Source organism: Sebastes fasciatus, chromosome 3 (assembly GCF_043250625.1).
Source record: "Sebastes fasciatus isolate fSebFas1 chromosome 3, fSebFas1.pri, whole genome shotgun sequence".
Classification (NCBI taxonomy): domain Eukaryota; kingdom Metazoa; phylum Chordata; class Actinopteri; order Perciformes; family Sebastidae; genus Sebastes; species Sebastes fasciatus.
In genome coordinates this window covers 5,317,372-5,342,107 of record NC_133797.1, presented here as the reverse complement: position 1 = coordinate 5,342,107, position 24,736 = coordinate 5,317,372, and the positions used below count along the sequence as shown (strand labels likewise).

At 40.8% G+C, this 24,736-nt stretch overlaps 1 protein-coding gene across 1 annotated transcript in view; it reads right to left on the bottom strand.

The window, feature by feature from the left end:
• Nucleotides 1-1,028: 1,028 nt before the first annotated feature.
• Nucleotides 1,029-24,736, bottom strand: part of slc43a1b (solute carrier family 43 member 1b) — a 31,307-nt gene continuing 7,599 nt past the window's right edge. The window contains exons 2-15 of the mRNA XM_074631095.1: nucleotides 24,557-24,715; nucleotides 23,228-23,411; nucleotides 23,041-23,096; nucleotides 21,972-22,048; nucleotides 15,168-15,260; nucleotides 13,279-13,412; nucleotides 12,293-12,435; nucleotides 9,710-9,856; nucleotides 8,687-8,722; nucleotides 7,730-7,862; nucleotides 7,312-7,441; nucleotides 7,064-7,137; nucleotides 5,532-5,655; nucleotides 1,029-5,408 (exon numbers count right to left, since the gene is read on the bottom strand). Coding sequence (XP_074487196.1) covers nucleotides 5,181-5,408; nucleotides 5,532-5,655; nucleotides 7,064-7,137; nucleotides 7,312-7,441; nucleotides 7,730-7,862; nucleotides 8,687-8,722; nucleotides 9,710-9,856; nucleotides 12,293-12,435; nucleotides 13,279-13,412; nucleotides 15,168-15,260; nucleotides 21,972-22,048; nucleotides 23,041-23,096; nucleotides 23,228-23,411; nucleotides 24,557-24,710 — 1,713 coding nt within the window. The 5' untranslated portion in view covers nucleotides 24,711-24,715 and the 3' untranslated portion in view covers nucleotides 1,029-5,180. The remainder of the gene's footprint in view (nucleotides 5,409-5,531; nucleotides 5,656-7,063; nucleotides 7,138-7,311; nucleotides 7,442-7,729; nucleotides 7,863-8,686; nucleotides 8,723-9,709; nucleotides 9,857-12,292; nucleotides 12,436-13,278; nucleotides 13,413-15,167; nucleotides 15,261-21,971; nucleotides 22,049-23,040; nucleotides 23,097-23,227; nucleotides 23,412-24,556; nucleotides 24,716-24,736) is intronic.

The following is a 24,736-nucleotide window of genomic DNA, read 5'->3' as shown; positions in this document are numbered from 1 at the left end:
GAGCTTTGGCTTTACAGTAGGAGTAGGAGTTACACAACAACATTTCTAAAATTGTAAATCTATGCCCGCAGCTTAAGTCATGTGCCTCATGTGATGTCTACGTTTGATGTACTGACACTGTCGTATTGAGATTACCGACCATGCTGTATGGAAAGCAAATTCCTCGGTCTCGTGGTCATTAATAAATAATGGATTTATTTACTGATTGATTGATTGATGGATTGATTGATTAAATAAGCAAGTAGTCTCACCAGTTAGGAGCTATTCTCAGCCTTAAAATGTTCCATGAATATGATCCTAGATCATTAGACTGGCTCAGCAGGAGCCTGGTGGAGAAGCAGCAGGAGGAGCCCAACAGCAATCTCTTAAAGCTCCAGGTAATAGTGATGCCAAAGCTTTGCCAGTGTGCCAAAAATGCTGCAGGGCCTCTGGCATCTCTCTCAATCAGGATGAGATGGTTCTTTCTCTCCAAGAGAAGGAGCTGAACTGTTTAAGGCACTGACCATCATATAATACCATATTCATTTAACTATCCAAACACAATTTTATACATACATGTGAACTTTGGTAAGTCAACTGACAAAGATATGACCCTTTGTGTCAGTGATGTTCTGGATAAACAATATCCGACCACTGTGTTGGACAGGGGAAGACTGAAGGGGCATGACAGCGATCAACCTTTAAGGTATCGCGAATGCTCAGCGAGTGCGAAGTACCCATATGTGCCGTTCATATGAGTTAAACTGTAGCTGGGTGATGTCAGTGCAACACAGAATTAGTTTTGTAAGAAACTTTATTATGAAAACAATGGACGCAGGAGGCGAAGTGGTGCCTCTCCAGCTACCAGTCCACACTCTGTTCTTGGTCTGAGCTGGACTTGAACCGGCAACCCTCTGGTTCCTAAGCCAGTTTTGCATTATGATGCATTCATCATAATTCAGGGGACGTAAGGAATCTATTTTGGCTTTCTTAGCAAATTCCTATTTCTAAAAATGTGAAACGTGGGAACATGAACATAAAAAACACAATTTCATTTAACATTTACAATGGTTTTTAATTCTTTACATTTCTCCACGACAAATCAAAGCAAGTCAAAAACCAAATGAATGGAACACAGAAAACATCTTCCAAGTTATTTACACCGAACAATTACTTTTATTTGAAAAAAGTCATTCAGTTTTTGAAGATTATTATAGGATTTATTTTTATTTTTTTGATAAAACTTTAACTCCTCTTCATCACCAAAATAAGTGATGACGAACGCTGTCACAGTTGATTCTGCTGTGACCAGAATCAACTTAATTAGCACTGATAAACAATGCAATAATAACACACAGTAGGTGGACACAATACAAGCAACACCTGTACACTGTGATGCAATACAATAAATACTACGTCTCTGAAGCTTATATTGTCAAATTCCCTGCAGTCTTTGTCAGAATAATTCATGTGGCCAGTGTTTCTGTGTTGGATTGCATTATGTTTTAAGGTGCACCTGCTGTATATTCTGTGTAGTCTGTCTATAGACGGCTATCAGACGAGCAGCATGTCTCAAAAAAAAAAAAATTTAAACAAGGTGCTTTCTATTTGTACATATGCTGCCTTTCAATCAAGACAGTTAAACATCAGCAGATTGCACTTTATACTGTAGAGGACAACCCAAGGCACTTCCAAAGCATGCACATTATGTCACAAATACAAGCACACATTATTACAACTATTTTACATATCATTATGTATCACTAGGCTGCGACAATCATGACTTATCACATTCACTACTTTCACCCCCTTTAATCACAGGGCTATCCCCCTCATGACGCACTGACAGTCTGGGGGTCCTGTAGAGAGTTAGTTTTGAACCTGAACAATCTCTGTCACATCATGTTGCTCGCCACAGTCACACATCTACATGTAGGCTATTATAATTAGAAAATGTGGAGCTCAGAGGACATTTTGGCCAGGACGGAGACACCGGGTGAAAGACAGACGGTCAGTGAGGGAGTTATAAGCGGAGCTAAAAGCTTTAAGCGATTCACTTTCTATTCACTTATTAATTCGCTAATTTTTCACCTACACGCCTGTTGATGTGCAGAAGAAACTAAAAACGACACGTTTGATGTGCAGATAAAAACGGGGGGAAAACGTTTGGTTCTGAGGTTCAACAGTCTGATGCTGGTTGCACAAAATGTAACCAGCAGATCTGCCGTGTCTGTGCATAATGTGACTTCACAGCGCGCAACATCATTCTAGTTAGAGACTGCAGCGGGGTGCGCTGCGCCGGCTCTCTGTATATGTATTTATTTTGTGCGCACAAATTAATGAATGAGTGATACAGAACATGATAAACTTCTATTTAAGTATAAAATTATTATCATTATTTTAATTGTGGTGAAATCTGAGACATTTGTGTGTTTTACAGATATTTGTTGGGACTCGGGACACATAGCTTGAAACTGCGGATTTTGTCATGATCATAATTGTCTCATATTTTTCAGGATAACAAATTACGTTATGTCATTTTCAGCAATTAAAGTTGAAGGAGAGGTTCACAATTTTTCAAGTCCGGAGAACTACGGTGGCCTTCAGGTAACGTAAAAATATGAAAGTCTCTCTCTAGAGCCAGAGTTTGGTTTGTCCGTTCTGGGCTACTGTAGAAACATGGCGGAGCAACATGGCGTACTCCGTGAAGAGGACCCGCTCCCTATGTAGATATGAAGGACTCATTGTAAGCTAATAAAAAAACAATTCTTAGTTTCAGGTGATCATACACTAATGAAAACATACTTGAAAGAATATCATATTCCATTTCTACTAATAGATCCCTTGAAATGTTACACACTGTTCCTTTAAGACAGACTTGAAAAATGGGGAACCTATACTTTAAAGTAGACATTAAAAACATGTCTAAATTATCTTACTATGTCAAGATGACAAATAGTGCTCATAACTGTAACATACAGTATGTGTAGGCATGCTTTATTGGTTTGCAGTTTTGCTGTGATGGATTACTTAAAGGGGAACACCACCTACATTAAGAATACCAATATGTTATTTCCACGGCCTAGGAAAGTTCAATCATTATCTATGAACATGAGCTCCTCTCTCTGAGAGAAGTACGTCTCAAACTTGTGATGTCTTAAAGTATTAAGTCTGGAGCGGCTCCATAGACGATGAATGGGAGACTGAGTTTGTGGACCCACAGAATGTTTGTTTTCTTTTTTTATACACAAAATTAGCTTATTCTATTGTAGTGGTCTGAAACAAAAAATTTACCCATATACTCTCTCAGTGTCATCTATAACATCTTTCCCTATTCATTGTCTATGGAGCAGCTCCAGACTTTATACCCTATGACATCACAAGTTTGGATTTTGAGTTGCTTGAATTCTTTCACTCTAGTTTTTGGATTTGGGAGAGAGTTGTTTACTAATATTTTTGGAATGTCTTAGACCAGTGGTTCTCAAACTATGGTACACGTACTACTGGCTGTACGCGTGCTCTCTCTAGTGGTACGCGGAGGAATCTTTGACTATCGATTCCTCCGTATTGATGCTTTCCCACAGTTACGCATGCCCAATGACGCATAAACACGCTGTATCATGTTTCAGTTTGTTTGGGACCGGAGCCACGGTGAAGAGAAAAAAAAGCGCTCAACAGCATGGCACTACTAAATCTGAGGGGACTCACCCTATTCTCCCTGATAAACTGTGAACAACAAACCTGTGTTGAAATCAGCAGGAGGAGAGTTAGTAACGTTAGCTGTTAGTAGCCGGTGGGCAGCACAGTCCTGACTGGCTAAATACCGGAGATACGAACATTAACGGAGGTGCCATTGAGTTATTGTTATGAGGTGTTCGAGTCGGCTCAGGAAAAATTACTATTGGACGAAAGTAAATTACAACGTTATCATGATGTGTTCAAATGTAATCTTGTAAAATTAAGTTTTGGCAAGAAACTTGAATAAATCCAGTTATTTGAAGGAGATGTTTTCTAATCAATATAAATTAGATAATAGAGAGAGAATTATGACCTGTTTAACTGCCTAACACTAGCTCTAAGCAGCTTGCCAAGAATTTTTTAATCAAAGCAAATATTTAAATAATCATAATCATTTGAATTGTGTGTTTTTATGCAAACAACCACTAAAGGTGACAATAACAAAGCACAGTACAGTACTGTGTACGGTAGGCTACCCTCCCTGCCATGAAAAATAGGGCTTTTTGGACCTGCAGTGCATGCTGGGGGATTATCTGTTTTGTTAAGTTTTGTTAATGGAAACATTACTACCCAAAACAGTCAGTCCTATACGGTTCAAAAACTCCTGCATATTATGTAATTTTCTTAATAATATGCTGTTTGGAGTGATTATCAGTATAATAAATGCAGAAAAATAAGTGTGCAGTATGTTTTCTATAAATTAATCTAGTGATAAAATAGAGGTTAGGTCTGACAGAACTTATTTGGCCCCCGGCAACAATCTGGGTTTTCTCATGTGGCCCCCCAGGAAAAATAATTGCCCACCCCTGGTCATAATGGTGGTACTTGGAGAGTCAAATATTTTCTGAGGTGGTACATGGTGTAAAAAGTTTGAGAACCACTGTCTTAGACCATAGGACTAACATGTGAATTTTGAAAATGGGTGTAGTTCCCCTTTAACCCAAGCAAGTTTCAAGTACATTCAATAATCTAAAAAGTTACGCTTTGAAAATGGCTGGAAATACTCCAGTCTAGCTACTGTAGGTGATTCATATTACACAGGAGGAAACATGCAGAAACATGATATGGTCCTTGCATATGGAAATTTGATGCTTAATGCTTGGGTCAAGGGTTTGGGGACTGGAAATTTTCCCAGCATGCAGTTCACTGGTCCATCACATGACGGAATCTAGTGAAAACTCAAAGAGTATTTTCTAAATGAGAAGCCGGACATTAGGGTTACAAATGTAGCTTCCAGTTCCATCGTCAATTTTTGCCAAAATGTGGCACTATTGCTGGCTATAACCTTTGTTTTAAATAAAGATAAAAATAAAATTTTGCTCAATATGTATTCTTTTTTTTTGTCCTGTTTTGTTTTTGCTAGATGTCACAGTTTTCAAACCAGAGTTGAGGTTGCATTTACATCCTCAGACTGAGACTGAATGGTGTTATATAAATTGATCGTTTCACTCCTGTCAATCATCTTAAGCAGTGTGTCCATCTGGTGTGTATCCATTAGCCGCATGTCCGTTGGCTGGTCTCTTAGCAGTTCCACTGTCTGATTTGGTTAGAGGAGCATTCTCTTTGTCTGATTGGCTGGCAGCCAGCCTATCACGCTCTGCCTTTGCCCTGATCAGGTTTCTACGGTGATAGAACAGATAGCCTGGCAACAGGAAGCCCGCCACGGAGAAGATGAGAAGGCCCAAATTGATCTGTTGTAAGGAGAGACATGTCAGTGCATGTGATAAACCTGTTATAAAACCTGTTGTATGTATTTGAATCCTCGCGTCTTCTCTATGATTGTTTGTGTTTGTGTGTGTGTGTGTGCTCTCTACCCAGTAAGGATCTCCATTGAGGTGTCCCACCATCAGTATGAACAGTGGCTGTTGGAGCAAGGCGAAAGCAGCACTGATCATTGACTGCAGGCCTGTCAGTGTTCCAAAGTGGTTGGCTGGATACCTAGAGCGGGATGGGAGATAATACATGATTCACAACATAAACAGAAAGAGCATGAATGTCTATTTCCCAATCATTGTCTTAATTTAGAGTCAAAATATTCTAAACCTAGCACACAGAGCAGTGCTGGAATGTAACTAAGTATATTTACTCAAGTGCTGTACTTATGAATACATTTGAGGTCTTCTCTAACTCCTCTAACTCTGAGACCGACTTTACTGTCTTTCAGAGGCTGTAGCAGGTTCAGTTTTAGAGCTAGAGAGAAGATACGGATAGCATATGAAACTAAACAACCTAAGGAATCCATTGGTACCATGTCATGCTAGCTCGTCTGGAAGGAGGCTAAATAACGCTCCAAAGTTGGGCTAAATTTTGGCGAGGAAAAACTGGCATGGTCATTTTCAAAGGGGTCTCTTGACCTCTGACCTCAAGATATGTGAATGAAAATGGGTTCTATGGGTTCCCATGAGTCTCCCCTTTACAGACATGCCCACTTTATGATAATCACATGCAGTTTTGGGGCACAAAACATGCAGTACAAATGTGTTATTTTCGCCTATTCTAAAAATGGTGTGTTTGAATATTTCTGCACACTGGGGTCTCTAAACAGTCTTGGAATTACATAAATTGGGTATCACTGTAAAGCTGAGACTCTTGTGGATCCAGTGAGCTCAATTGTATTCATGTGTGATGATGTTAGTCCCCATAGGAGACATTTCATTAAAGTGAGACCATTTTTGAGACAGGACCTCCCTGTATAACACGACCTGCGGTGACCTCTAGGATAATCACAGCCTCATGAAACTTTACAGCCACAAACTAGAGACCTAGAGCATTCAGAGGATGGATGGCTTTCCTAGCTAGATTGACAATAAGGCGGTTTCTGAGCAGTTTACACAACAGAAGTGCGCTGAAAAATGAAAGAAATCTCAAAGGTTTTTGATCCCAAATCACAGCATGGCTTTTTCTATGGTGTTCCTCAAAGGCCTTGGTGTCTTAATGTGGTATTTTGGAGGGATTATTCATCATGTTTTATTAATTTTCGAGTGGTAAAAAAAATGGTTAAATTTAGCACCAAATCTGTGTAACAAATGGTATCAACCCAAAAATGTATGCGACATAATAGAGCATGGGGATGATCATCATATACTTCTATCATAATGTTCTAAGCCCTTATACACTTTAACAATTCATTTTAAATAATTAATGAACTCATGTTTATTTCTGATTATTTATGACTAGAATAACTTGACACACAGTGCTGAGCAGCATCTCAAATTAATCTTCAGATTCCTAGCTTTCAGATGATGTACACCACTTCTAAAGACCCCCTGTACCCCTCTAAAAGAAAAGACAAGAACGGGTCTATGGTGGGTCTCAGAGGGTTAAAGATGCCAGTGGTGTTACTCACACAGCAGCATAGAGACCTCCACAGCAGGAGTGGATAAATCCTCTCACTATGGTATGCAGAACAAACGACACCATCTAATAGAAAAAGGAAAGACAGAATGACAGAGAACAGATTCATTAATGATCATCAACGGCGACACTTTGTGTTTCTGTATCTGTGTGTGCCTGTAAATAATTCATAGGCATTGCTTCTGTATTCAAATATGAAGTAAAAACACATTGTATTCCTGAACAGTATTTTTGTCTAACCTGTAAAGGCAGGTTGTCAATCAAGGAAATTATTCCGAAGGCGACCAATAGGAGGTTGGTGAAGATGAAAGCTCTCATGGCATTGGTCAGTTTCTGGATCTTTCTGTCTCTCTTTGGGGGATCTGATTGGCTGAAGGGGACAAAAATAGGCTGACAGCTAAGGAGGAGGTGTGGATGTTACAGAGTATGAAACTGTGCTGTTTCCTTCATCTTTTACAGTGATAGACAAGGATGGGATCACTTCAGGGCCAGTATGGACTGCAACCAAAATTTCAAAGTACATAATGTGACATGTGAGTGTTGAATTCCAAATTGATAAATCCAGAGAAACCTTCTCAACCTAATCTATACAATAGTCATCTGTGTTGCTGACTTCTGTAAAACAATGCCTAAACCTAAAGAGATGCCATCTTCATACCTCTTCTCTGTGTGTGGGTTTGCATTTTCCTCTTCACACTCTGTCAACCTCCAGTCCATGATGTAGCCGATCAGAGGACAGGTCAGGAGACACAGAAGCTGCATTGTGCCGAAGATAGATGAGTAGAAGCCAACTGGGGGGGAACACACAGAGATAGAGCGATGTCCATAGAAACCATAGATGTAACGGGAGACAGACTGACTCTACCTTAGGCTATACCTATTGTCTTATTTTAGAAACACTGACTAGATAAAACCCAAATGTTTTAAAGGTCCCATATTGTAAAAAGTGAGATTTTCATGTCTTTTATATTATAAAGCAGGTTTAAGTGATATATAAATACTGTTAAACTATCAAAACGCTCAATATATGGAGAAATACACACAGCCCGTATTTACAAATTGTGCGTTTAAAACAAGCAGTTCGGATTTCTGTCCATTTATGATGTCACAAATATACAATATATAGATCATTACAAGGTTTTAAACACAAACATTCTAAATATGTCCCAGTTTATTTCCTGTTGCAGTGTATGTGAATGACATCAGCTGACAGGAAGTAAACATGGACCCAAGCTGTTGCCTAGCAACGCAATTCCGTTGCAATTCCATTGAAATGCACTAAAACGGAGCGTTTCAGACAGAGGCTAAATACAGGTATATTCAGGCAGACAGTATGAGGAAAATATTTATTTTTTTAACATTAAAGCATGTAAACATGTTCTAGTAGAAACAAAAAATACAAGTATGATCCTGAAAATGAGCACGATATGGGACCTTTAAGGTTTCATTTCCCAATATGAAGGTCTAAATGGTGTTTCAAAGCCCTCTCCACACTGTTAGGAATACAGTTCAGATGGAGAAATACTGGATTCTGGGGGAAAGTAAGCACACAAAATACAACCGGAAACATCAGTGTAGTAACTCCACTCAGACCACTGAGTATCCCGACTCTTACCTTGTTCCTCCACCTCCTTCTGCAGCTCTTCTGAGGCTGAAAGAGACAACAGCTTCAGGTCAGGGGTCACCACAGATGGTTTAACACGGGCTGTTGTCATTCACTGTTCGTACCTACAGTATACCTACGAAAAGTAATGTACTGTAATTTGTATATATCCCGTGTAATTGTGAGCCGGGACGTGCAGGCTGCCTCTTAGCAGACAGGTGACGTAGTATTAAGAGCGACAAAGTCTGCGTAGGGAGGATGTTGGGGTGGATGGACGGTTCAAACAAAGACAGGTCTTTTCACCCAGGAGACCACTGCTCGGGTCCCGAGTGAAAAAACCCCTCAATATTGACTTATTTTAACACATGATTCGAAAAAAGTATTTTTTATTAAACGGTCACTACTGTATATCCTGACAGTAGTGCATGAGACAGGTAATCTGAAAAAATCATGTGCCTCCGGTTGCCTCCGGTGTCCTCCGGTGCTCCTAATGGCATCTGCAAGATTTCGCAGACCGGAGGAAAACAACCAGTCCGAGCTGATCTGGAGTCTGCCGTCCAACTGACGTCTATGAGAGCCAGCTGTCAATCACTTGCGAACTCCGACCAAACAGTCAAACTAGGCAGCGCTGATCAAATATGTATTATTATTCTGTTACTGTAATGCCTATTTCTCTCCTCAAATGTTTTCAGAAACATCTTGTAGTGTACTGTTTAGCTGTAAAATGATAAAGTTTGTGACCCGGCAGCCATACTGAGATCTGTTGAGGAAATACCAAGCACCGCCCACCAGCCCGAGCACAGCCAATAGGAATGCTCTCTCTCTCTGAAATGACCTGTGATTGGTCAAAGTCTCACGTCACGGGCTAGATTTTCTAATGCCTGACATTCTAATTGCTTCATCTATAATTTTCTCCATTGATGACAAAGGAAACCAAACAATCTTCATTCCTCTTGCCATTGTTTTGTCCAATGATAACAAAGTAGTACTTCAGTTATTAAAAAAATATACATTCATGTAGGTTATTGTTCTTACGGTTGGGGTTGCCGTGGGTGACCAGGAACTCCAGCATCTTGTTCATGGCACCCATGAAGAAGATCAGCCTCAGCTGGGTCATCGCCATGGTGATGAGACTCCACAGCAAGATGGGAGTGCACATAGAATGACAGAGTGGCACCGAGCCTGAAGAAGTAGAGAGAGAGAGAGAGAGATAATTATGTTGAAGCAACCTTTAGTTCAGGTAGAGAGCTACTCATGGAGTCACACACACACACTCAAACATCCGTCCACCCATTGAAACTGCGACCCCTCTCGCTTCGAGGCGACCGGACTCAAACAATTCAGCCAAATTGTTGCAGCTCACTGGGAGTTCAGTTCCATAGAAAATTCCAAGAATGAACTGTTTCTCTTTTATTTTTCACGGCACTTTATACCTAACCCCGGAGTTGGCGTAAAATTTCAGAGGTTAATGGAGGTGACTAATACATCAGTGAAATACATCAGAAATAATATTCATTGAAGCAGCATCCTAATTCACTGTGTACTTATTCACTACCAGTAGAGCAAGGAACCAGTTTGAAACACTCCAATTCGGTGGATGAGACTCATGAAAGCACGGCAACGACGAGTGACACTTTAAGTTGAAGGCTCAGGAAGTTTCAGGCTACACTAAAAGAACCAGTTTCACTGTAAAACAACAGTAGAATAATCAATTCAAATGTTATCAGTTGGTCCATCATGTTGGCAAACGTTCCAGTTTTGAATCCATATGCAGTTATATTGATATTTTCATTGGTTCATGTGTTGTTTTATCAGTATGTAGTTGAGTGGCACACAGTTTGTGGCTTTAGTGACAGGCACTTTGTATAAGACATCAGATATGTTACCTTATCACATAGAATGTGAAGAATATGGAGCAGGGATTTACTGTAACTTTATGTCATTTTTAAAACTTCTACGAAGAACTTCCATTTTTTTGTGTTGATTTTGGCGGCCCCTGTGGACAAAAGCGGAAATGTTTCCAAGCACCAGAGTCCCTTTAGAAAAACCTCTAATTTTACTGCAGTAGGGTCTGAAAGTCTGCCCCGTGCAGTCCTGGTTCTGGTTCTATACTGCCTGCATGGGCCTCCAGCAGCGTGGTGGAGCTCCACCTCCCGCCGGAGCTCCGACTGCAGGTCGAAGGCGGCAGCGAAGCCGGATCTGGGTCTGTCTATGGGGGGGCGTGTCACTGTCGGAGTCCCAGCTGAGTCTGAGCTGAAGGAGTTTCTGGTGAACATGCATGATTGTGTCTGATTTTTCCGGAATCTGACCCGGTGGCACCGATGATAAGCATTAAAGGGACTATTTGTAACTTTCAGAAATGCTTGTTAACAGTGACACCTGTGGCCTTGAAATCAACGAAAGTCAGCGTCGAGCTTGCGCTTGCTCGCTCTAAATAGACATGAACGAGCATCGCTCAAAACAGTGAGGCGACACACGTCAGCTAAAAGCACAATATCACTCTATATTTCACCTGCTTGGCAGTAATGTTAGCTGACCAGACGAAGGTCTCTCCATGAATCACTGCTGATCCTAGTGTTGGCTTTTCCTGCCTCAGCGCAGGCTCAGGCAGCGGGGCTCCTTAACGAGTTACGTTATCGCCTCCCGACCGCAACCGGCAGCCGCAGGGAGACACCGGCACCCGGTCGGTAACGAGACGACAACGTATCACGTTGAGGAGCCCCGTCAATTCACAAGACACGGAAAACCTCTGTTGGTCTGGAGGAGCTGCTGCATTTATTTCTGCACAAACGTCCCCTGTACATTCACTAGATATTCTCAGAGCTAAACTAACTCTTCTGCAGTGTAGAGTGAGCGTGCGTTCACGTCTAGTAGAGGTGGAGCGAGTACGCGAGCACGCGCGCTCTGTCTGAGTGAAGGTAAGCAGGCAGCGGAGACGAGGCTCCGGCCACACGCGAGCGCGCATATGCGAACGCGCATGTGTGGCGACCCGCTACATTTATACGCTTAAAAAGTTACAAACAGTCCCTTTAAGAATAACTAGCCAATCGTCTCACTGATGTTCTTGTTTACTTATGTAGGTCATATAGAAGCATCAGTATTGCATTGAGACTTCATAACGTTTCATAACCAGTTAAAAGTTCCTCGTACTAACTTTAAAAAATACAATAGGTTCAACTCGTACTTTTATAGTAAGTTGTTAAAAATTCAACTCATAAGATGTAAATATCATCACTAGCAGTTTTAAATGAAATCAAAGGTGACTTCCACCATGTTTATACATCAGGATATCTATGCCTCTGAGGCACTAAATTTGACCATTATTTTAAAGAATCTCTCTCTTGTGAATCCCCCCGTTTTATGGAAGTGCAGTACTAAATTGCTGCAGTCTTCTTTACATTTGCATGATTCACTTCATGGTACACCTACAGGTCTTTTCATTTATTTTGCCAAGCCACAAAATTACCAAATAGACTGGAGCACAAAAATCGGAACTGCTGCTTTGCACCTGTATGACAACAGAGGGCTTGGTGTCATATATACTGCAGAGATCTAAATGCTGTTTCACACCTTTCCATTCTGGCATCAAGTAGAAACATAAAATGTTGAATGTCTTACCCTGGGTTGGGTTTTTGGAGTCTGTCTGCTCGGATTCTGACTGGTTAGGTCCCATCGTGTCTTCCATGACAGTCACATGGGTGACGTACCTGTCCCCAGTAATCTTGTCCTCTGTCACAACTCCACTCAGCTTCACCTTTTTACTGCCGACAAAAGAGAAAGAGATTGAATGTATAATGAGACATATAAAATCACGACGGAGTATACGACGAATAAAGTCATAACTTTACGAGAAAAAAAGTCGGAATATTATGAGAATAATGTCATAAGTTTAAAAGAAAAAAAAGTCGTAGTATGAGAATGAAGTCATAATATTATATACATTTTATGTGTTATTTTAGAGGGGAAAAACGGCGTTTATTCCGAAGAAAGAACCACACGGACCTGATAGGGAAATTAGCTCTTTTGTGGTTAAAGTTATTACTTTATTATTGTAATATTACAACTTTTTTTCTTCAAATAGTATGACTTTTTTTCTCATTAAATTATGACTTTTTTCTCGTAATATTATGACTTTATTTTCGAAATCACATATTTTTTTTCCCCTCAATGTGGCCCTAATACTCTGTCATATAAAATAACTCCAGCCCTTACTTACTTAGTTCAAGAAATTGATATTAGATGCTAGATGCAAGATCAATTAAGAAATTCATCAATAAGCTCTAAACCTAAATTTAGAATTTCAATGAAACTGCTTCACACTCTTCCCTCTTGGTGCTTCTTAAACTCATGCATTAATACCTTAAAACTACATTTTCTCGATAAATGTCATTGAATTGATAGATATCAGTCACTGAATCTACCTGTTCAATTCATGAGTTTATGATTAGTTATTAATTATAGTTACATATTTTGATGTTAATTCATTATTAAATCTGCTACAAGCAATAATGTTACAAGTAGCAACGGTAAAACTCATTACTGGACTTTACGGGGATGATTGTGTTTGTGTGTTTCCATGAGTATAATAATGTGAGTGCACTGACGTGTATCTGATGTCTTCGGGTGCAGGGAAGGATTCAGCAGGCCAGTTTAGGAAGCAGTTGACGAAGACTAAGCCGGCCAGACCGGACCAAAGCCACATGATGGTGTGGAATGACACGCCGAGGTCATAAATCACCTGGAGTGGTGAGAGCGATAAGATGGGGAGAAGACGGGTAAGGAGAGAGACAGAAATGAGGACAGGGATGAATAGAAGAGAGAGGGAGAAGCAAAATATGGTTTAAAAAAGTGTACATTAGCATGTTGTAAAATTGACCTTATTGCATCCTTACATTTGCATTATATTTAACTTTAACTGCACAGTGGATAGCACTGTCGCCTCACAGCAAGAGGGTCGCAGGTTGGAATCCTCCTGTGTGGAGTTTGCATGTTCTCCCCGTGTTAGCGTGGGTTTTCTCCGGCTTCCTCCCACAGTCCAAAGACATGCAGGTTAGGTTCATTGTTGACTCTAAATTGCCCATAGGTGTGAATGTAAGTGTGAATGGTTGTCTGTCTCTACGTGTCTATCATGTCTGCGATAGGCTGGAGACCTGACTAGGGTGTACCCCGCCTTCACCCAACGTCAGCTGGGATCGGCTCCAGCCCCCCGCGACCCCTAATAAGCGGTTGCAGATGATGGATGGATGGAACTGCTTAAAGGTCATCACTGAAATCCCACCGTGAACCCATTTCCCCTCTCTCTCCCTTCTGTTTCTTCTGCACTTCTTTTACTTTCTAATCTATTCCTCCTTCTTTTCATTCTTCCTTCCATCCTCTCCATTTCCCCCATCTTTCTTCCCTTCTTCCTTTCTTTCTTTTGTTAATGTTTCCATAATGCTTCTTGTACTATACCCACAGTTCACAGTCTTAAAATGCACTTTTGTAATTATATAATTCAAAATAGAGGCATGGGTGACACTATACAATAAGACAGTGGTTCTCAAACTATTTACACCACGTACCACCTCAGAAAATATTTGGCTCTCCAAGTACCACCATTATGACCCATGTTAAAGTACAGCGTATGCCTATACCCTAGTCAGCAATGCACAGTTCACGCAGGAGGCAAATTTATTCCTAATAATAATAATATTACTTATTGTTGACTTTTGTCAGCCACAGCCACGCTGTACAAAGGGCTAGCACTAGAACTGGCACTTAAACTCTTCCATAAAACCAAAATAATAGTTCCCGTTTGGAGCCACGATTGCAGTGTTTTTGAACCCTTCATCATTTTAGCTACCTCCTACCGCTTACTATCTTGTCATCACAGTTTAGCTTGTCACTAATTGTGGATGTTTTGCACGCACTACTACCCGACTACTACGTAGCTGCTACGTGGCGGGGTGGCAGCGCGTGCATACGTTTTTTTGTTTCAAAATAAAAATATTACAGCAAAACCAAAACTTATTTTAAATCCCATTTCGATGATGTCATGGTTAAGGTATTTTCATTTGTAGTAGTATTTTGATATTATTATATGTTTTCAAATTAATTTTATTTCACTTTTTAAAAATATTTCAGAGATTCCTCCGCGTACCACTAGAGGGAGCACGCGTACCACCAGTGGTACACGTACCATAGTTTGAGAACCACTGCAACAAGGGAAATAACATTTTGAGTGAATGAGGAGCTAACTGCTTGTAGTTCATCAGTAACTCCTCGTCAACCATTTGTAAAGTGTTATAATAATATAATAGGCACAGTTGGCAAAAAATCTTGCGAACTGGATATTTAAAGGTAAAACTGCACAAGCAAGGCAATGACAACAATCCTAAATAAGGATTTTTGTTATGATTATTTTGTATAAAGAAGATTTTTTTTTCAACAACAGTTCAAGTAGATTTGTGCATGCACAAATTGTGTTTGTGTTTGTGTTTGTGTTTGTGTGTACCTTTACACCAGGAAAGGTGACGGCTGAAGAAGCGTAGGAGCCAATCATCAAGGAGAGGATGGTTGACCGTACATTCCCAAACATGTTAGGCAGCTAGATGACAGAGAGGGACAGAGATTAAAGAGCAAGGAAACTTCTATAATATCAATTAACGAATAAATGAAACATTATCATTATCAGTCAACAGTAAGTCCTAACGTCTTTTCCTAACCACTTTTCCTTTGACCTCGATGGAAAACGTCATGAGGTCAAGGAAAGATGAGAAGGAGAATTCAGAAGAACTTAGGAAAAGACAAATGTGGTGTAAAGAGAATCCAACTGCACTTTCACTATAGGCTCTGTGATTATGATGCGACGGCAGTGGATGTTAGTGACGCAGGTCTGCCGTGGTGAAACTACAATGTTCCAAAGATGGACTACAGAAGGCGCTGCTCCGTCCATCCGTTCTAAAATAATTCTTTCAATGACAGACTGCTTCAACCGCGGTGTGTGAAAGAGAGATACCACAGGTCCTTCTGCTGCTGGAACACTTTATCAACAGATAATAAAAGATTATCTGACCTAACGTGGACAACCCGTGAAAAATATCACTTCATTACCGAGGTTGGAATTGAAATAAACAAAGGAATATATGATAAATATTGAGTTAATTGTTCGAGTTATGGAGAAGGTGTAGGACCATATACTTCTTCCAACTTCTTTTCGGACATGTAATATTTATTTATGTTGATTAATTGATGGTTTACTGTTAATTTTATTTGTTATTCTTGTTTTGTTTTTTACTTTGGTATTTGTTACATGTTCGAAATAAATAAATAATTAAAAATAAAGTGAAACAAAATGGTTCTCACTGTCCACTCATATTAAACATGAATCCCAATTAGCATATCGATCAGCATATCGTTTGTTATCAGGATCGGCCGAATGGTGCGTCGATTTAAAAGCTGCGGCCGCAAGTAATTGTGGGACGGCATTATATCCTTTCCTTTGGTAAAGGATGGTTCAGTGTATCCTCTGCTAAAGGAGATAATAAAGGAAGCATTGAAGCTCCTTTCCTCAGCATTTAGAGGATTCGACCAGCTCTCATCATGGCTGCTGCCGAGATACTTCCGGGTCATTTCACTCCGCTAGGAACCTTCCTAAGTGAAAAAGGACTATTCGACCACCAAAGCCTAAATGTGATCAAATAAGCTACTGCTAATTCCTTTAATCAGATATGACCTTTTGACCATTTTTCAGGTATTTCTATAAAACAACATATGATGTGAAACCGACTAAAATAAGTAAACTAAATCAATGTTATGAGTAAACTAATGTAGATTCTCAATGATTCACTTTGAAAACCCCTAGGTGGTGCAACTGCATTCTTACACACACACACACACACACACACACGCACACACACACACACTGCCCCTGTGTGACTGTGACTGCCACCCATCCCTTTTGTTATGACAACTTGGTGTGTGTGTGTGGGTGTGTGCATGTGAACATTCTCTGGCTATGCAGATGGTAAGTTTTGGAGTGTGTGTGTGTGTGTGTGTGTCTGGAGACTTTCACTCTAACTATAGACGCAGCTGGAGTGCCGCCAATCACACTGCACGCGGCTCTGTTCACATTACAGGCCGTCATGTTCAGTTTAAACTTACTGCTCATATCAGATTTTATGGATGACTGTTTATTTCAATTCTACAATGTTGCCAATAGTATATCCCATACAATCAATCAATCAATCAATCAAACAATCATTCAATCAATCAATCAATCAATTTGTCACATGTAATCATATAAGGTTAGGTACAATTTCAGTGCCAGTTCCTTCAAGTTGTGCATTAAAAAGAGTTTAAATAGTGTGTATATGTGTGAAAAGGCCGTTATAAGGGTGGTTGGGATCCTTAATCGATGTCATCGGTGACATTGACGGTGGTGTCCTTGAACAAGCTCCAGACTGTGTCAGACTGCAGACGATTCGCCTAAATAAAGTGACCTCTCGAGTCTGTTTGAATACTTTGACCTCAGCAAGCTGGCTGTGCGGTCGCCCGTTCCTAAACGCGGGTAGCGATTCCGCTGTAGCCGTATATTGAATGGCGTGTAGCAGTGATCCAGAGTGTTCGATGGTTAGTTTTTCAGGTTTACCCGTATGAACTGAGGCCAGGACAAAAACACAAACACTGAAGTGTCCCCAACAACTCTGATATTCATTACAGCCCCCGTACACCACCAGCAGTGTGTTGTTTGTCCTGAAGGTCAGGACAAATTACAACCCAGTCCAGTCTGGTCTCCTAAAAATGACCTTCCAACAAAAACAGCAAAACTGCATTGTTTTGAATGACATTTTGAGGGAAACCTATTTATTATTATTATCATTATTATCATTATCATTATCATTATCATTATTATTATTATTATTATAGGCTTCTCTGTAAAGAAGGCAGACTTAGTTAGGCCTGGTTTTGATTTATTGATTTTGATTATTTGGCAGAACCATTTTGTCCCTACCTCAACCACATTTGTCAACCTTTAGTTTCTTTAATAAACACCTTTAATTTTGCCCTTCACTTTGACTCTGTCTAATCTTTGGTTGTTGTTCAGTTATTGTTCCACCTAGTGGACGTAACACGGACCATCAGCCGTTCTGTGGCGTCTCTCTGCCTCTCCGGCTGGTGGTGCCTCATTCCACATGATAGACCTGGACCTCCGTCCTCCAGGGAATTTAGCCTCTCTAATAAATTGCTTCAGTCCAAGGGGGCTTATTGGCATGGGTAATATACATTTACATTACTAAGCAACTGTGAATTACAAACAAAAATCTGGTCCTCTCTCTAGGTTCCATGGTGGAGAGGAGGTTGTGTTGCTCTGGCTCTATCTATCTGGCATGGAGAGGAGGTCATGTTGCTCGGGCTCTATCTATCTGGCGTGGAGAGGTGGTTGTGTTGCTCTAGCTCTATCTGTTTGACGTGGAGAGGAGGTCGTGTTGCTCTGGCTCTATCTGGTTGGCGTGGAGAGGTGGTTGTGTTGCTCTAGCTCTATCTGTTTGACGTGGAGAGGAGGTCGTGTTGCTCTGGCTCTATCTGGTTGGTGTGGAGAGGTGGTTGCGTTGCTCTGGCTCTATCTGTTTGACGTGGAGAGGAGGTTGTGTTGCTCTGGCTCTATCTATCTGGCGTGGAGAGGTGGTTGTGTTGCTCTGGCTCTATCTGTTTTTGACGTGGAGAGGAGGTCGTGTTGCTCTGGCTCTACCTATCTGGCATGGAGAGGAGGTTGTGTTGCTCTGGCTCTATCTGCTTGGCGTCGAAAGGAGGTTGTGTTGCTCTTGCTCTGTTTGCCGACGCCTGGAAGCTCTCTCTAGATTCCATGGTGGAGAGGAGGTCGGGTTGCTTTGGCTCTACCTGTTTGGTGTGGAGAGGAGGTCGTGTTGCTCTTGCTCTGTTTGCCGACGCCCGGAAGCTGCTTGACATCCTCCTGGATCCCCCTTCTAACATATGGTCACATTATATGTATTATTTTTTGTCATATGGATTGTCTATGATGTATTTTCATTATGTTGTTACTCTGTACACGCGGCATCTATTGCACGTCTGTCCATCCTGGAAGGGGGATCCCTCCTCTGTTGCTCTTCCTGAGGTTCCTTCCATTTTTTCCCTGTTAAAAGTTTTTTTTTCTGGTTACGTTTTTCCTTATCCGATAAGAGGGTCGTACTGTAAAGGACAGAGGGTGTCGTATCCTTTACAGATTGTAAAGCCCCCTGAGGCACATTTGTGATTTTGGGCAATACAAATAAAATTGACTTGACTTATTCCCAGATTACTTTTGTTTTTGATGTATCACAAATACGTCCACTGTTCCGTGTGAAACCAAAATTGAATAATTTACGTCTGTAACTTAAATAATGTAACATTATTTGAAGCCAAACGATGATGTTTTACTAAACTTAGTCAAGTACTTTTGTTGCCTAAATATAACCAAGTAATTTTGTTGCATTTTTGTTTGGTTTCAATTTACAATTTAACCACATGTTCAAATACCTTTCCCCTCTAAACGTAATTGAGAATGCAGTTTAGTTGTATGGGAGTGTATTTAGTAGGAGACAGGGTTACCCAGTCATGGGGGCAGTAGTTTAGTGGTTTATTGCAATGTGGGGTTTTCTATTGACAGTACTGACAAACACAGAGCTGTTCCACCTCTGTCAACACTGTAGACTGATATCCTTCTCAGGGTCTCTTGGCTCTTTGACAATCACGTAGTTCATTGTGTACTCTGCTTGTGTGTTTTTCGCCCTCTTATCCCAAAGGTTCTAATCTGACAAATTCTAAACTCACTGGATAAAAGCTTTCCTACTCCGAGAGAAAAAAGGTTCAAACACACCCCTTTTAGATTCTATCAACTGGAACTGCATGAGCTTTTTTTGATAGCTTTTTTGATAGCTTTTTTGAATATTACAGATGTGCCCAACGGGTATGTTATTAAATTAAAGTGATGTATGGACACAGTATGCTCTCATATTTCTATTCAAATATATGAACAAAAATAGACAAATCTATATAAGATTGAAAAATGAGTGAGATTTTATTTATTTTCAGCACTGGTCTTAGCTGCTAACAGAGGTTGTTTCGACTGAAAGGAGATCAGAGACGAAATATCGTGTCATGATTTGTATTATTTGAAGGTCATTTACTTTCAGCTGATGGTGCAGATGTATTATATGATTCCTCTCGACTCTCAAAGCCGTATTCAGGGCGAGATGGTGATCAAAACTCCATTTACCTAAACTGTTTACCTAAAACATTGTTCGAGGAAACAAATGAACTCTCATCTTCTGCCCCTTCTTCCAATTGGTCTGTTGATCGGCCCACTCTGTCTGTGGACCCAATTCAATATCAGCGCCGGTATCACCAGATGGAGAATGAATGACATGACGATTTGTAAATCATTTCACGTGCAATAACAACACCTTTCGTGTTTTGTCATTTCATGCCATGTAGTCTGTTTACACTGAATATGCTACGCTAATAGCTAGTGACGTAATATAAAGAGTGAGACAGACTGCTTATGTTGTGGGTGGGAGGTGGGAGGCGGGCGGGCGGGCGATGGACGGGTCAAACAAACAGGACTTTCAACAAGGAGACCGCTGTTCGTGTCCCAGTTTTGCCGCGTTATTTTGAAGTGACGTTTGTCATGTGATTTACATACTTATGTTACGTTGTTTACGTACTTATTTCAAGCTCAACCATGATGTTTTATCCTAAACCTAACTTAGTGGTTTTGTTGCCTGAACACAACCGTGACCGTTCACGGTAACCACCCCATTGTTATCGTGAAAAATCACACGTAAAAAGCTGTTTCACAACATTAATAATAACGTGATAATATAACAGTAATGCGTTACTTAGCCCCTTTCAGATGGCAGTGTTATCTGTTTTGGGGAGCTCTGATAGATGGTGTAGTAGTTCATTCTCAACTAAAGGACAACACAAGATTTTCCAGGACATTTGACTTTTTCTCTCATGTGTTTTCCATGACTGGAAAATTGGTCAACTGTTTTCCAGGTTTTCTATGACACGTCGGAAGTTAAAACAAAAACCTGATAGCTCTGGCCAGTCAATTTATTATAGTACAAACTGCCTTATCAAATTACACAGAGCAGAGTGTGTTTGCAGCTAAGTTAGGTTAGCTGGAAATGTACACTGTTTGTATCAAGTAGATATGTTAAGAGCTTATCGACAAGATAATAACACAGCAGACACAAACACACACCAGACCAGGAATGACAGCAGTGAGGCCACAATGACCATGTCAAGTCCAGGACATGGTCTAGGTCAGGAAGTGGGAGGGAAAGAGAGAGAGACAGAGAGAGAGAGATGGTGTTGACAAGGAGACAGGGCCTCCGGAGGGTGTGTTGGCCGCCCATGCTTTGGATTGGCTGAGAGGTCGCAAGAGAATTTTGAATACGTGGAACAGCATGTGCTGCTTTGCAAACACACACACACACACACACACACACACACACACACACACACACACACACACACACACACACACACACACACACACACACACACACACACACACACACACACACACACACACACACACACACACTGTTTGGAACATGAATACCAAACGTTATGTTTGTAGATGTAGAGGGTGCAATGCCATGTTCCTACGGTCCATTATTCCAAAACCCCAATAGTCTGAAAGTACTGTAAAAGTACAGTACGAACACTCTAATAGCCCTTATTTAAATCATTAGGTCCTCAAAAGCTGTAAAATGCACTAACAGCTGAATCCAACTTTTAGGACCTAGTGATTTAAATAATAATGATGGGAAGTTGATTTACCCAAAGAAAATTATCCGCTGAGTTACAGACGTCTCTTTCCCAATGTAAGTCTATGAGAAAAAGTATGTTTGGGCCCAATGGCATCACGTGACGGACACAGGCGTTGTAGTACCGCTGTTTGGCCACTGCGAAAATTGACATCAACGACCGGCGCTCTTCCTGGGGGCTTGCTGGGAACACTTCAGGATTCCTCAGCAGGAGATGAAGGAAATAGCTAGGGAGAGGGACGCCTGGGCTACTTTACCTCACCCACTGCCACTGCGACAAACCGGAATTTTGTAATATAAGTAGCTATTTTTCAGTGCGAGGAACTATTTTGTTAAGTACTGGTTCAGTTGTGACTACATTTTGATAGGCTAGTCTGCAAAGTGTGTGTGTGTGTGTGTGTGTGTGTGTGTGTGTGTGTGTGTGTGTGCGTGCGTGCGTGCGTGCGTGCGTGTGTGTGCCTGTGTGTGAGTGGGAATCATACTGTGAGTGAAGTGAAGGTCAGGCAGATTCCTCCAAAACCGTTGAAGGAGACAGCGAGGAAGATGAGGCCAGACAGCACTGATGGAACACATGGAAATGAAGATTACCATAAAAAAAAAATTTGAATGGTAAATTCAGTTGTTTTGGGTTTTTTTTACAATGTGGACATTCATTTTTGTACCTTTGTCCCATTATTCCCACCTGAAAGTGAGTGCGTCCAACATGTCAGTTATAATCTCATTGCGTAGAAAATGATGGTAAATAGGGTGGGTCAAAGTGAAGAACCAGGAAGACCGGCTACAAAATATACACAGTTTGAGTATTAATTGTTCTTTCTCTTCCAAGTTCCTTAAAGATCCCACATTGTAAAAAGTAAGATTTTCATGTCTTTTATATTATAAAGCAGGTTTAAGTGATATATAAATACTGTGAAAGTATCAAAGCACTCAATATACGGAGAAATACATACGACCCATATTCAGAAACTGCGTTTGAAACAAGCCGTCAGGATTTCTGTCCATTTGTGATGTCACAAATCTACAATATTTAGACCATTTCATAGTTTTAAACGTAAACATACTAAATGTGTCCCAGTTTATTTCCTGTTGCAGTGTATGTGAAAGACATCAGCTGACAGGAAGTAAACATGGACCCAAGCTGTTTACTAGCAACGCAATTCCGTTGCCATTCCGTTGAAATGGCATAGCGTTTCAGACAGAGCGTGAATACAGTTATATTCAGACAGACAGTATGAGAAAAATAATGTGTTTTTTGAACATTAAAGCATGTAAACATGTTCTAGTAGAAACCCAAAATACAAGTATGAACCTGAAAATGAGAATATTATGTGCCCTTTAAACTGTTGGAGTCTGTTGTGAAGATGTTGCAGTGTCTCACAGTGAAGCTGGTGATTAAGTATTACCATAATTGGTTGCAAAACTACAAAAATAAGTGGAGCTGTAAAGTACTGTATCTCTGTGGGAATGCTGTTGCAGTAGCGGAATTGGTTTGAAGGAAGCTTGAAGCATGATAATTCAAGGTTTTGATGTATTGATGTTGTGGTGTCTCACCTTCAGGGTCATATGTAGCTGCAGCTATCATTGCACAGGAGGCTGCGAAACATGAACTGAAATATATACACAGGGATATCAGAGCACATCTGGGTGTGGTTTCAATGTCATTTTCAATTCATATGGTGACAACTCTCATCTACAGATAAAAAAATCAAATAATAAAAGAACTGTCTGTCTGTCACACCTGCCAATGAGCCTCAGTGGGCGCGGCCCATATCTGTCCATCAAGATCCCCAGAGGTAAAGTGGCTGCGCTCAAGAGGAAAGAGCCAATGGTGAAGCCAAGGTTCAATACCTCTTCCTGCTCCACACAACTCCGCCAGCCGTCGCTCTCCGTGGAAGTCACGTTGGTGACGACAGTCTCATTTTCTAGATAGAAAAAAACAAGTCGGAAGAAGGTAAACTGTTGAAAGTAGAGAAATGAACACTTCCTCACTGCACTGAAAAGATTAGGCATGACAATACATGAACCAAAATAAACACAATATACTACTACTAACAGGATACGCCCTGATAACATCAGTCAGGTGTTAGGGGTCAGAGGCAAGGGGCAACCAGTGAAGCCAATGCAGAAGTGTCTTAAACCTGCATTCTTTCTGACAGCCAGCAGGTGGCGACTCCTCTCAAAAACGTGAATGATGCTTTTGCCCAACAGTGCTATACGTGTGCACATTCGCTTACAAACACAGGTTACTCCTATTCAAATATTACACTACTTTTGTGAACCTAAGACTTTGGTAAACACATTTCAAGCAATAAAGCGATTCGTCCACTCGAGTAAAGTTGTGTTTTCACAAGAGATTTAAAGAATTTCAAAAAAGTGGACTTCAACTTTTCAACTTTAGAGCCAAATTATCTCTTTACACAGAGTGCTCTGGGACTTATGGGAGCCTCAGTGCAGAGAGGGCTGAGAGTGTTCTGCAAATTTTGATATGCAAGTACCTTTAAAAGGTGAATTAAGGACGTCATGTAAAAATGGAGAAGACTTCAGAGGGTTCCAGAGGCATCCTGTCTCACATCTGACCTCTACTGTTAACCAGTTGACAAAAAAGTGCCTCCATCCTGCTTGTTTTGGAAGAAGCTTCAACATGAATTAACTTGATGAGCACAGTAGCTAATGGCAAAAGTTCAGGGACAATGCAAGATACAAAGACTGGAACAAAAACACTTCAGTCAGTCTTGTTGGATTATTTGTTCTACTGTATTACAACTGAAACCAGTCCTAAAATGAAGACACTCATGGTCTCCTCAAAGAACCAGAAACACCATCAATGACATTGATCAATATCACGGTCAGAGCATGTCTTCACCAAGTCACAGACACCAAAACATTCAAGCATCCTGTCTGTGGCCGTCTGTACTGTATCACCAGAAATGCAGTTAAAATGCCCTTTTTTTTTAGTAAAACTGCATCTTTGAAACAATCCAAGAGAGGTACATGTCTGATATATCTGACTGTGGATGATCACCGTGCTAGAGATCACCAGAGGAGCTGCTTGGATGGATGGTCTTACCGATACAAAGGTGGGAATAGAAGCCTTCATTCTTCAGCATGATGAGCAGTGAGCCCCAGCCCAGCAGAACCGCAGAGCAGAGCAGGTTCTCTATGATGGCTGTGATAGCCATCCACCACCTCCTCCTGAAAGCTTGGGCCAAGCTTGGAGCCATGACAGCTGTAGACACACAAGAGCAGG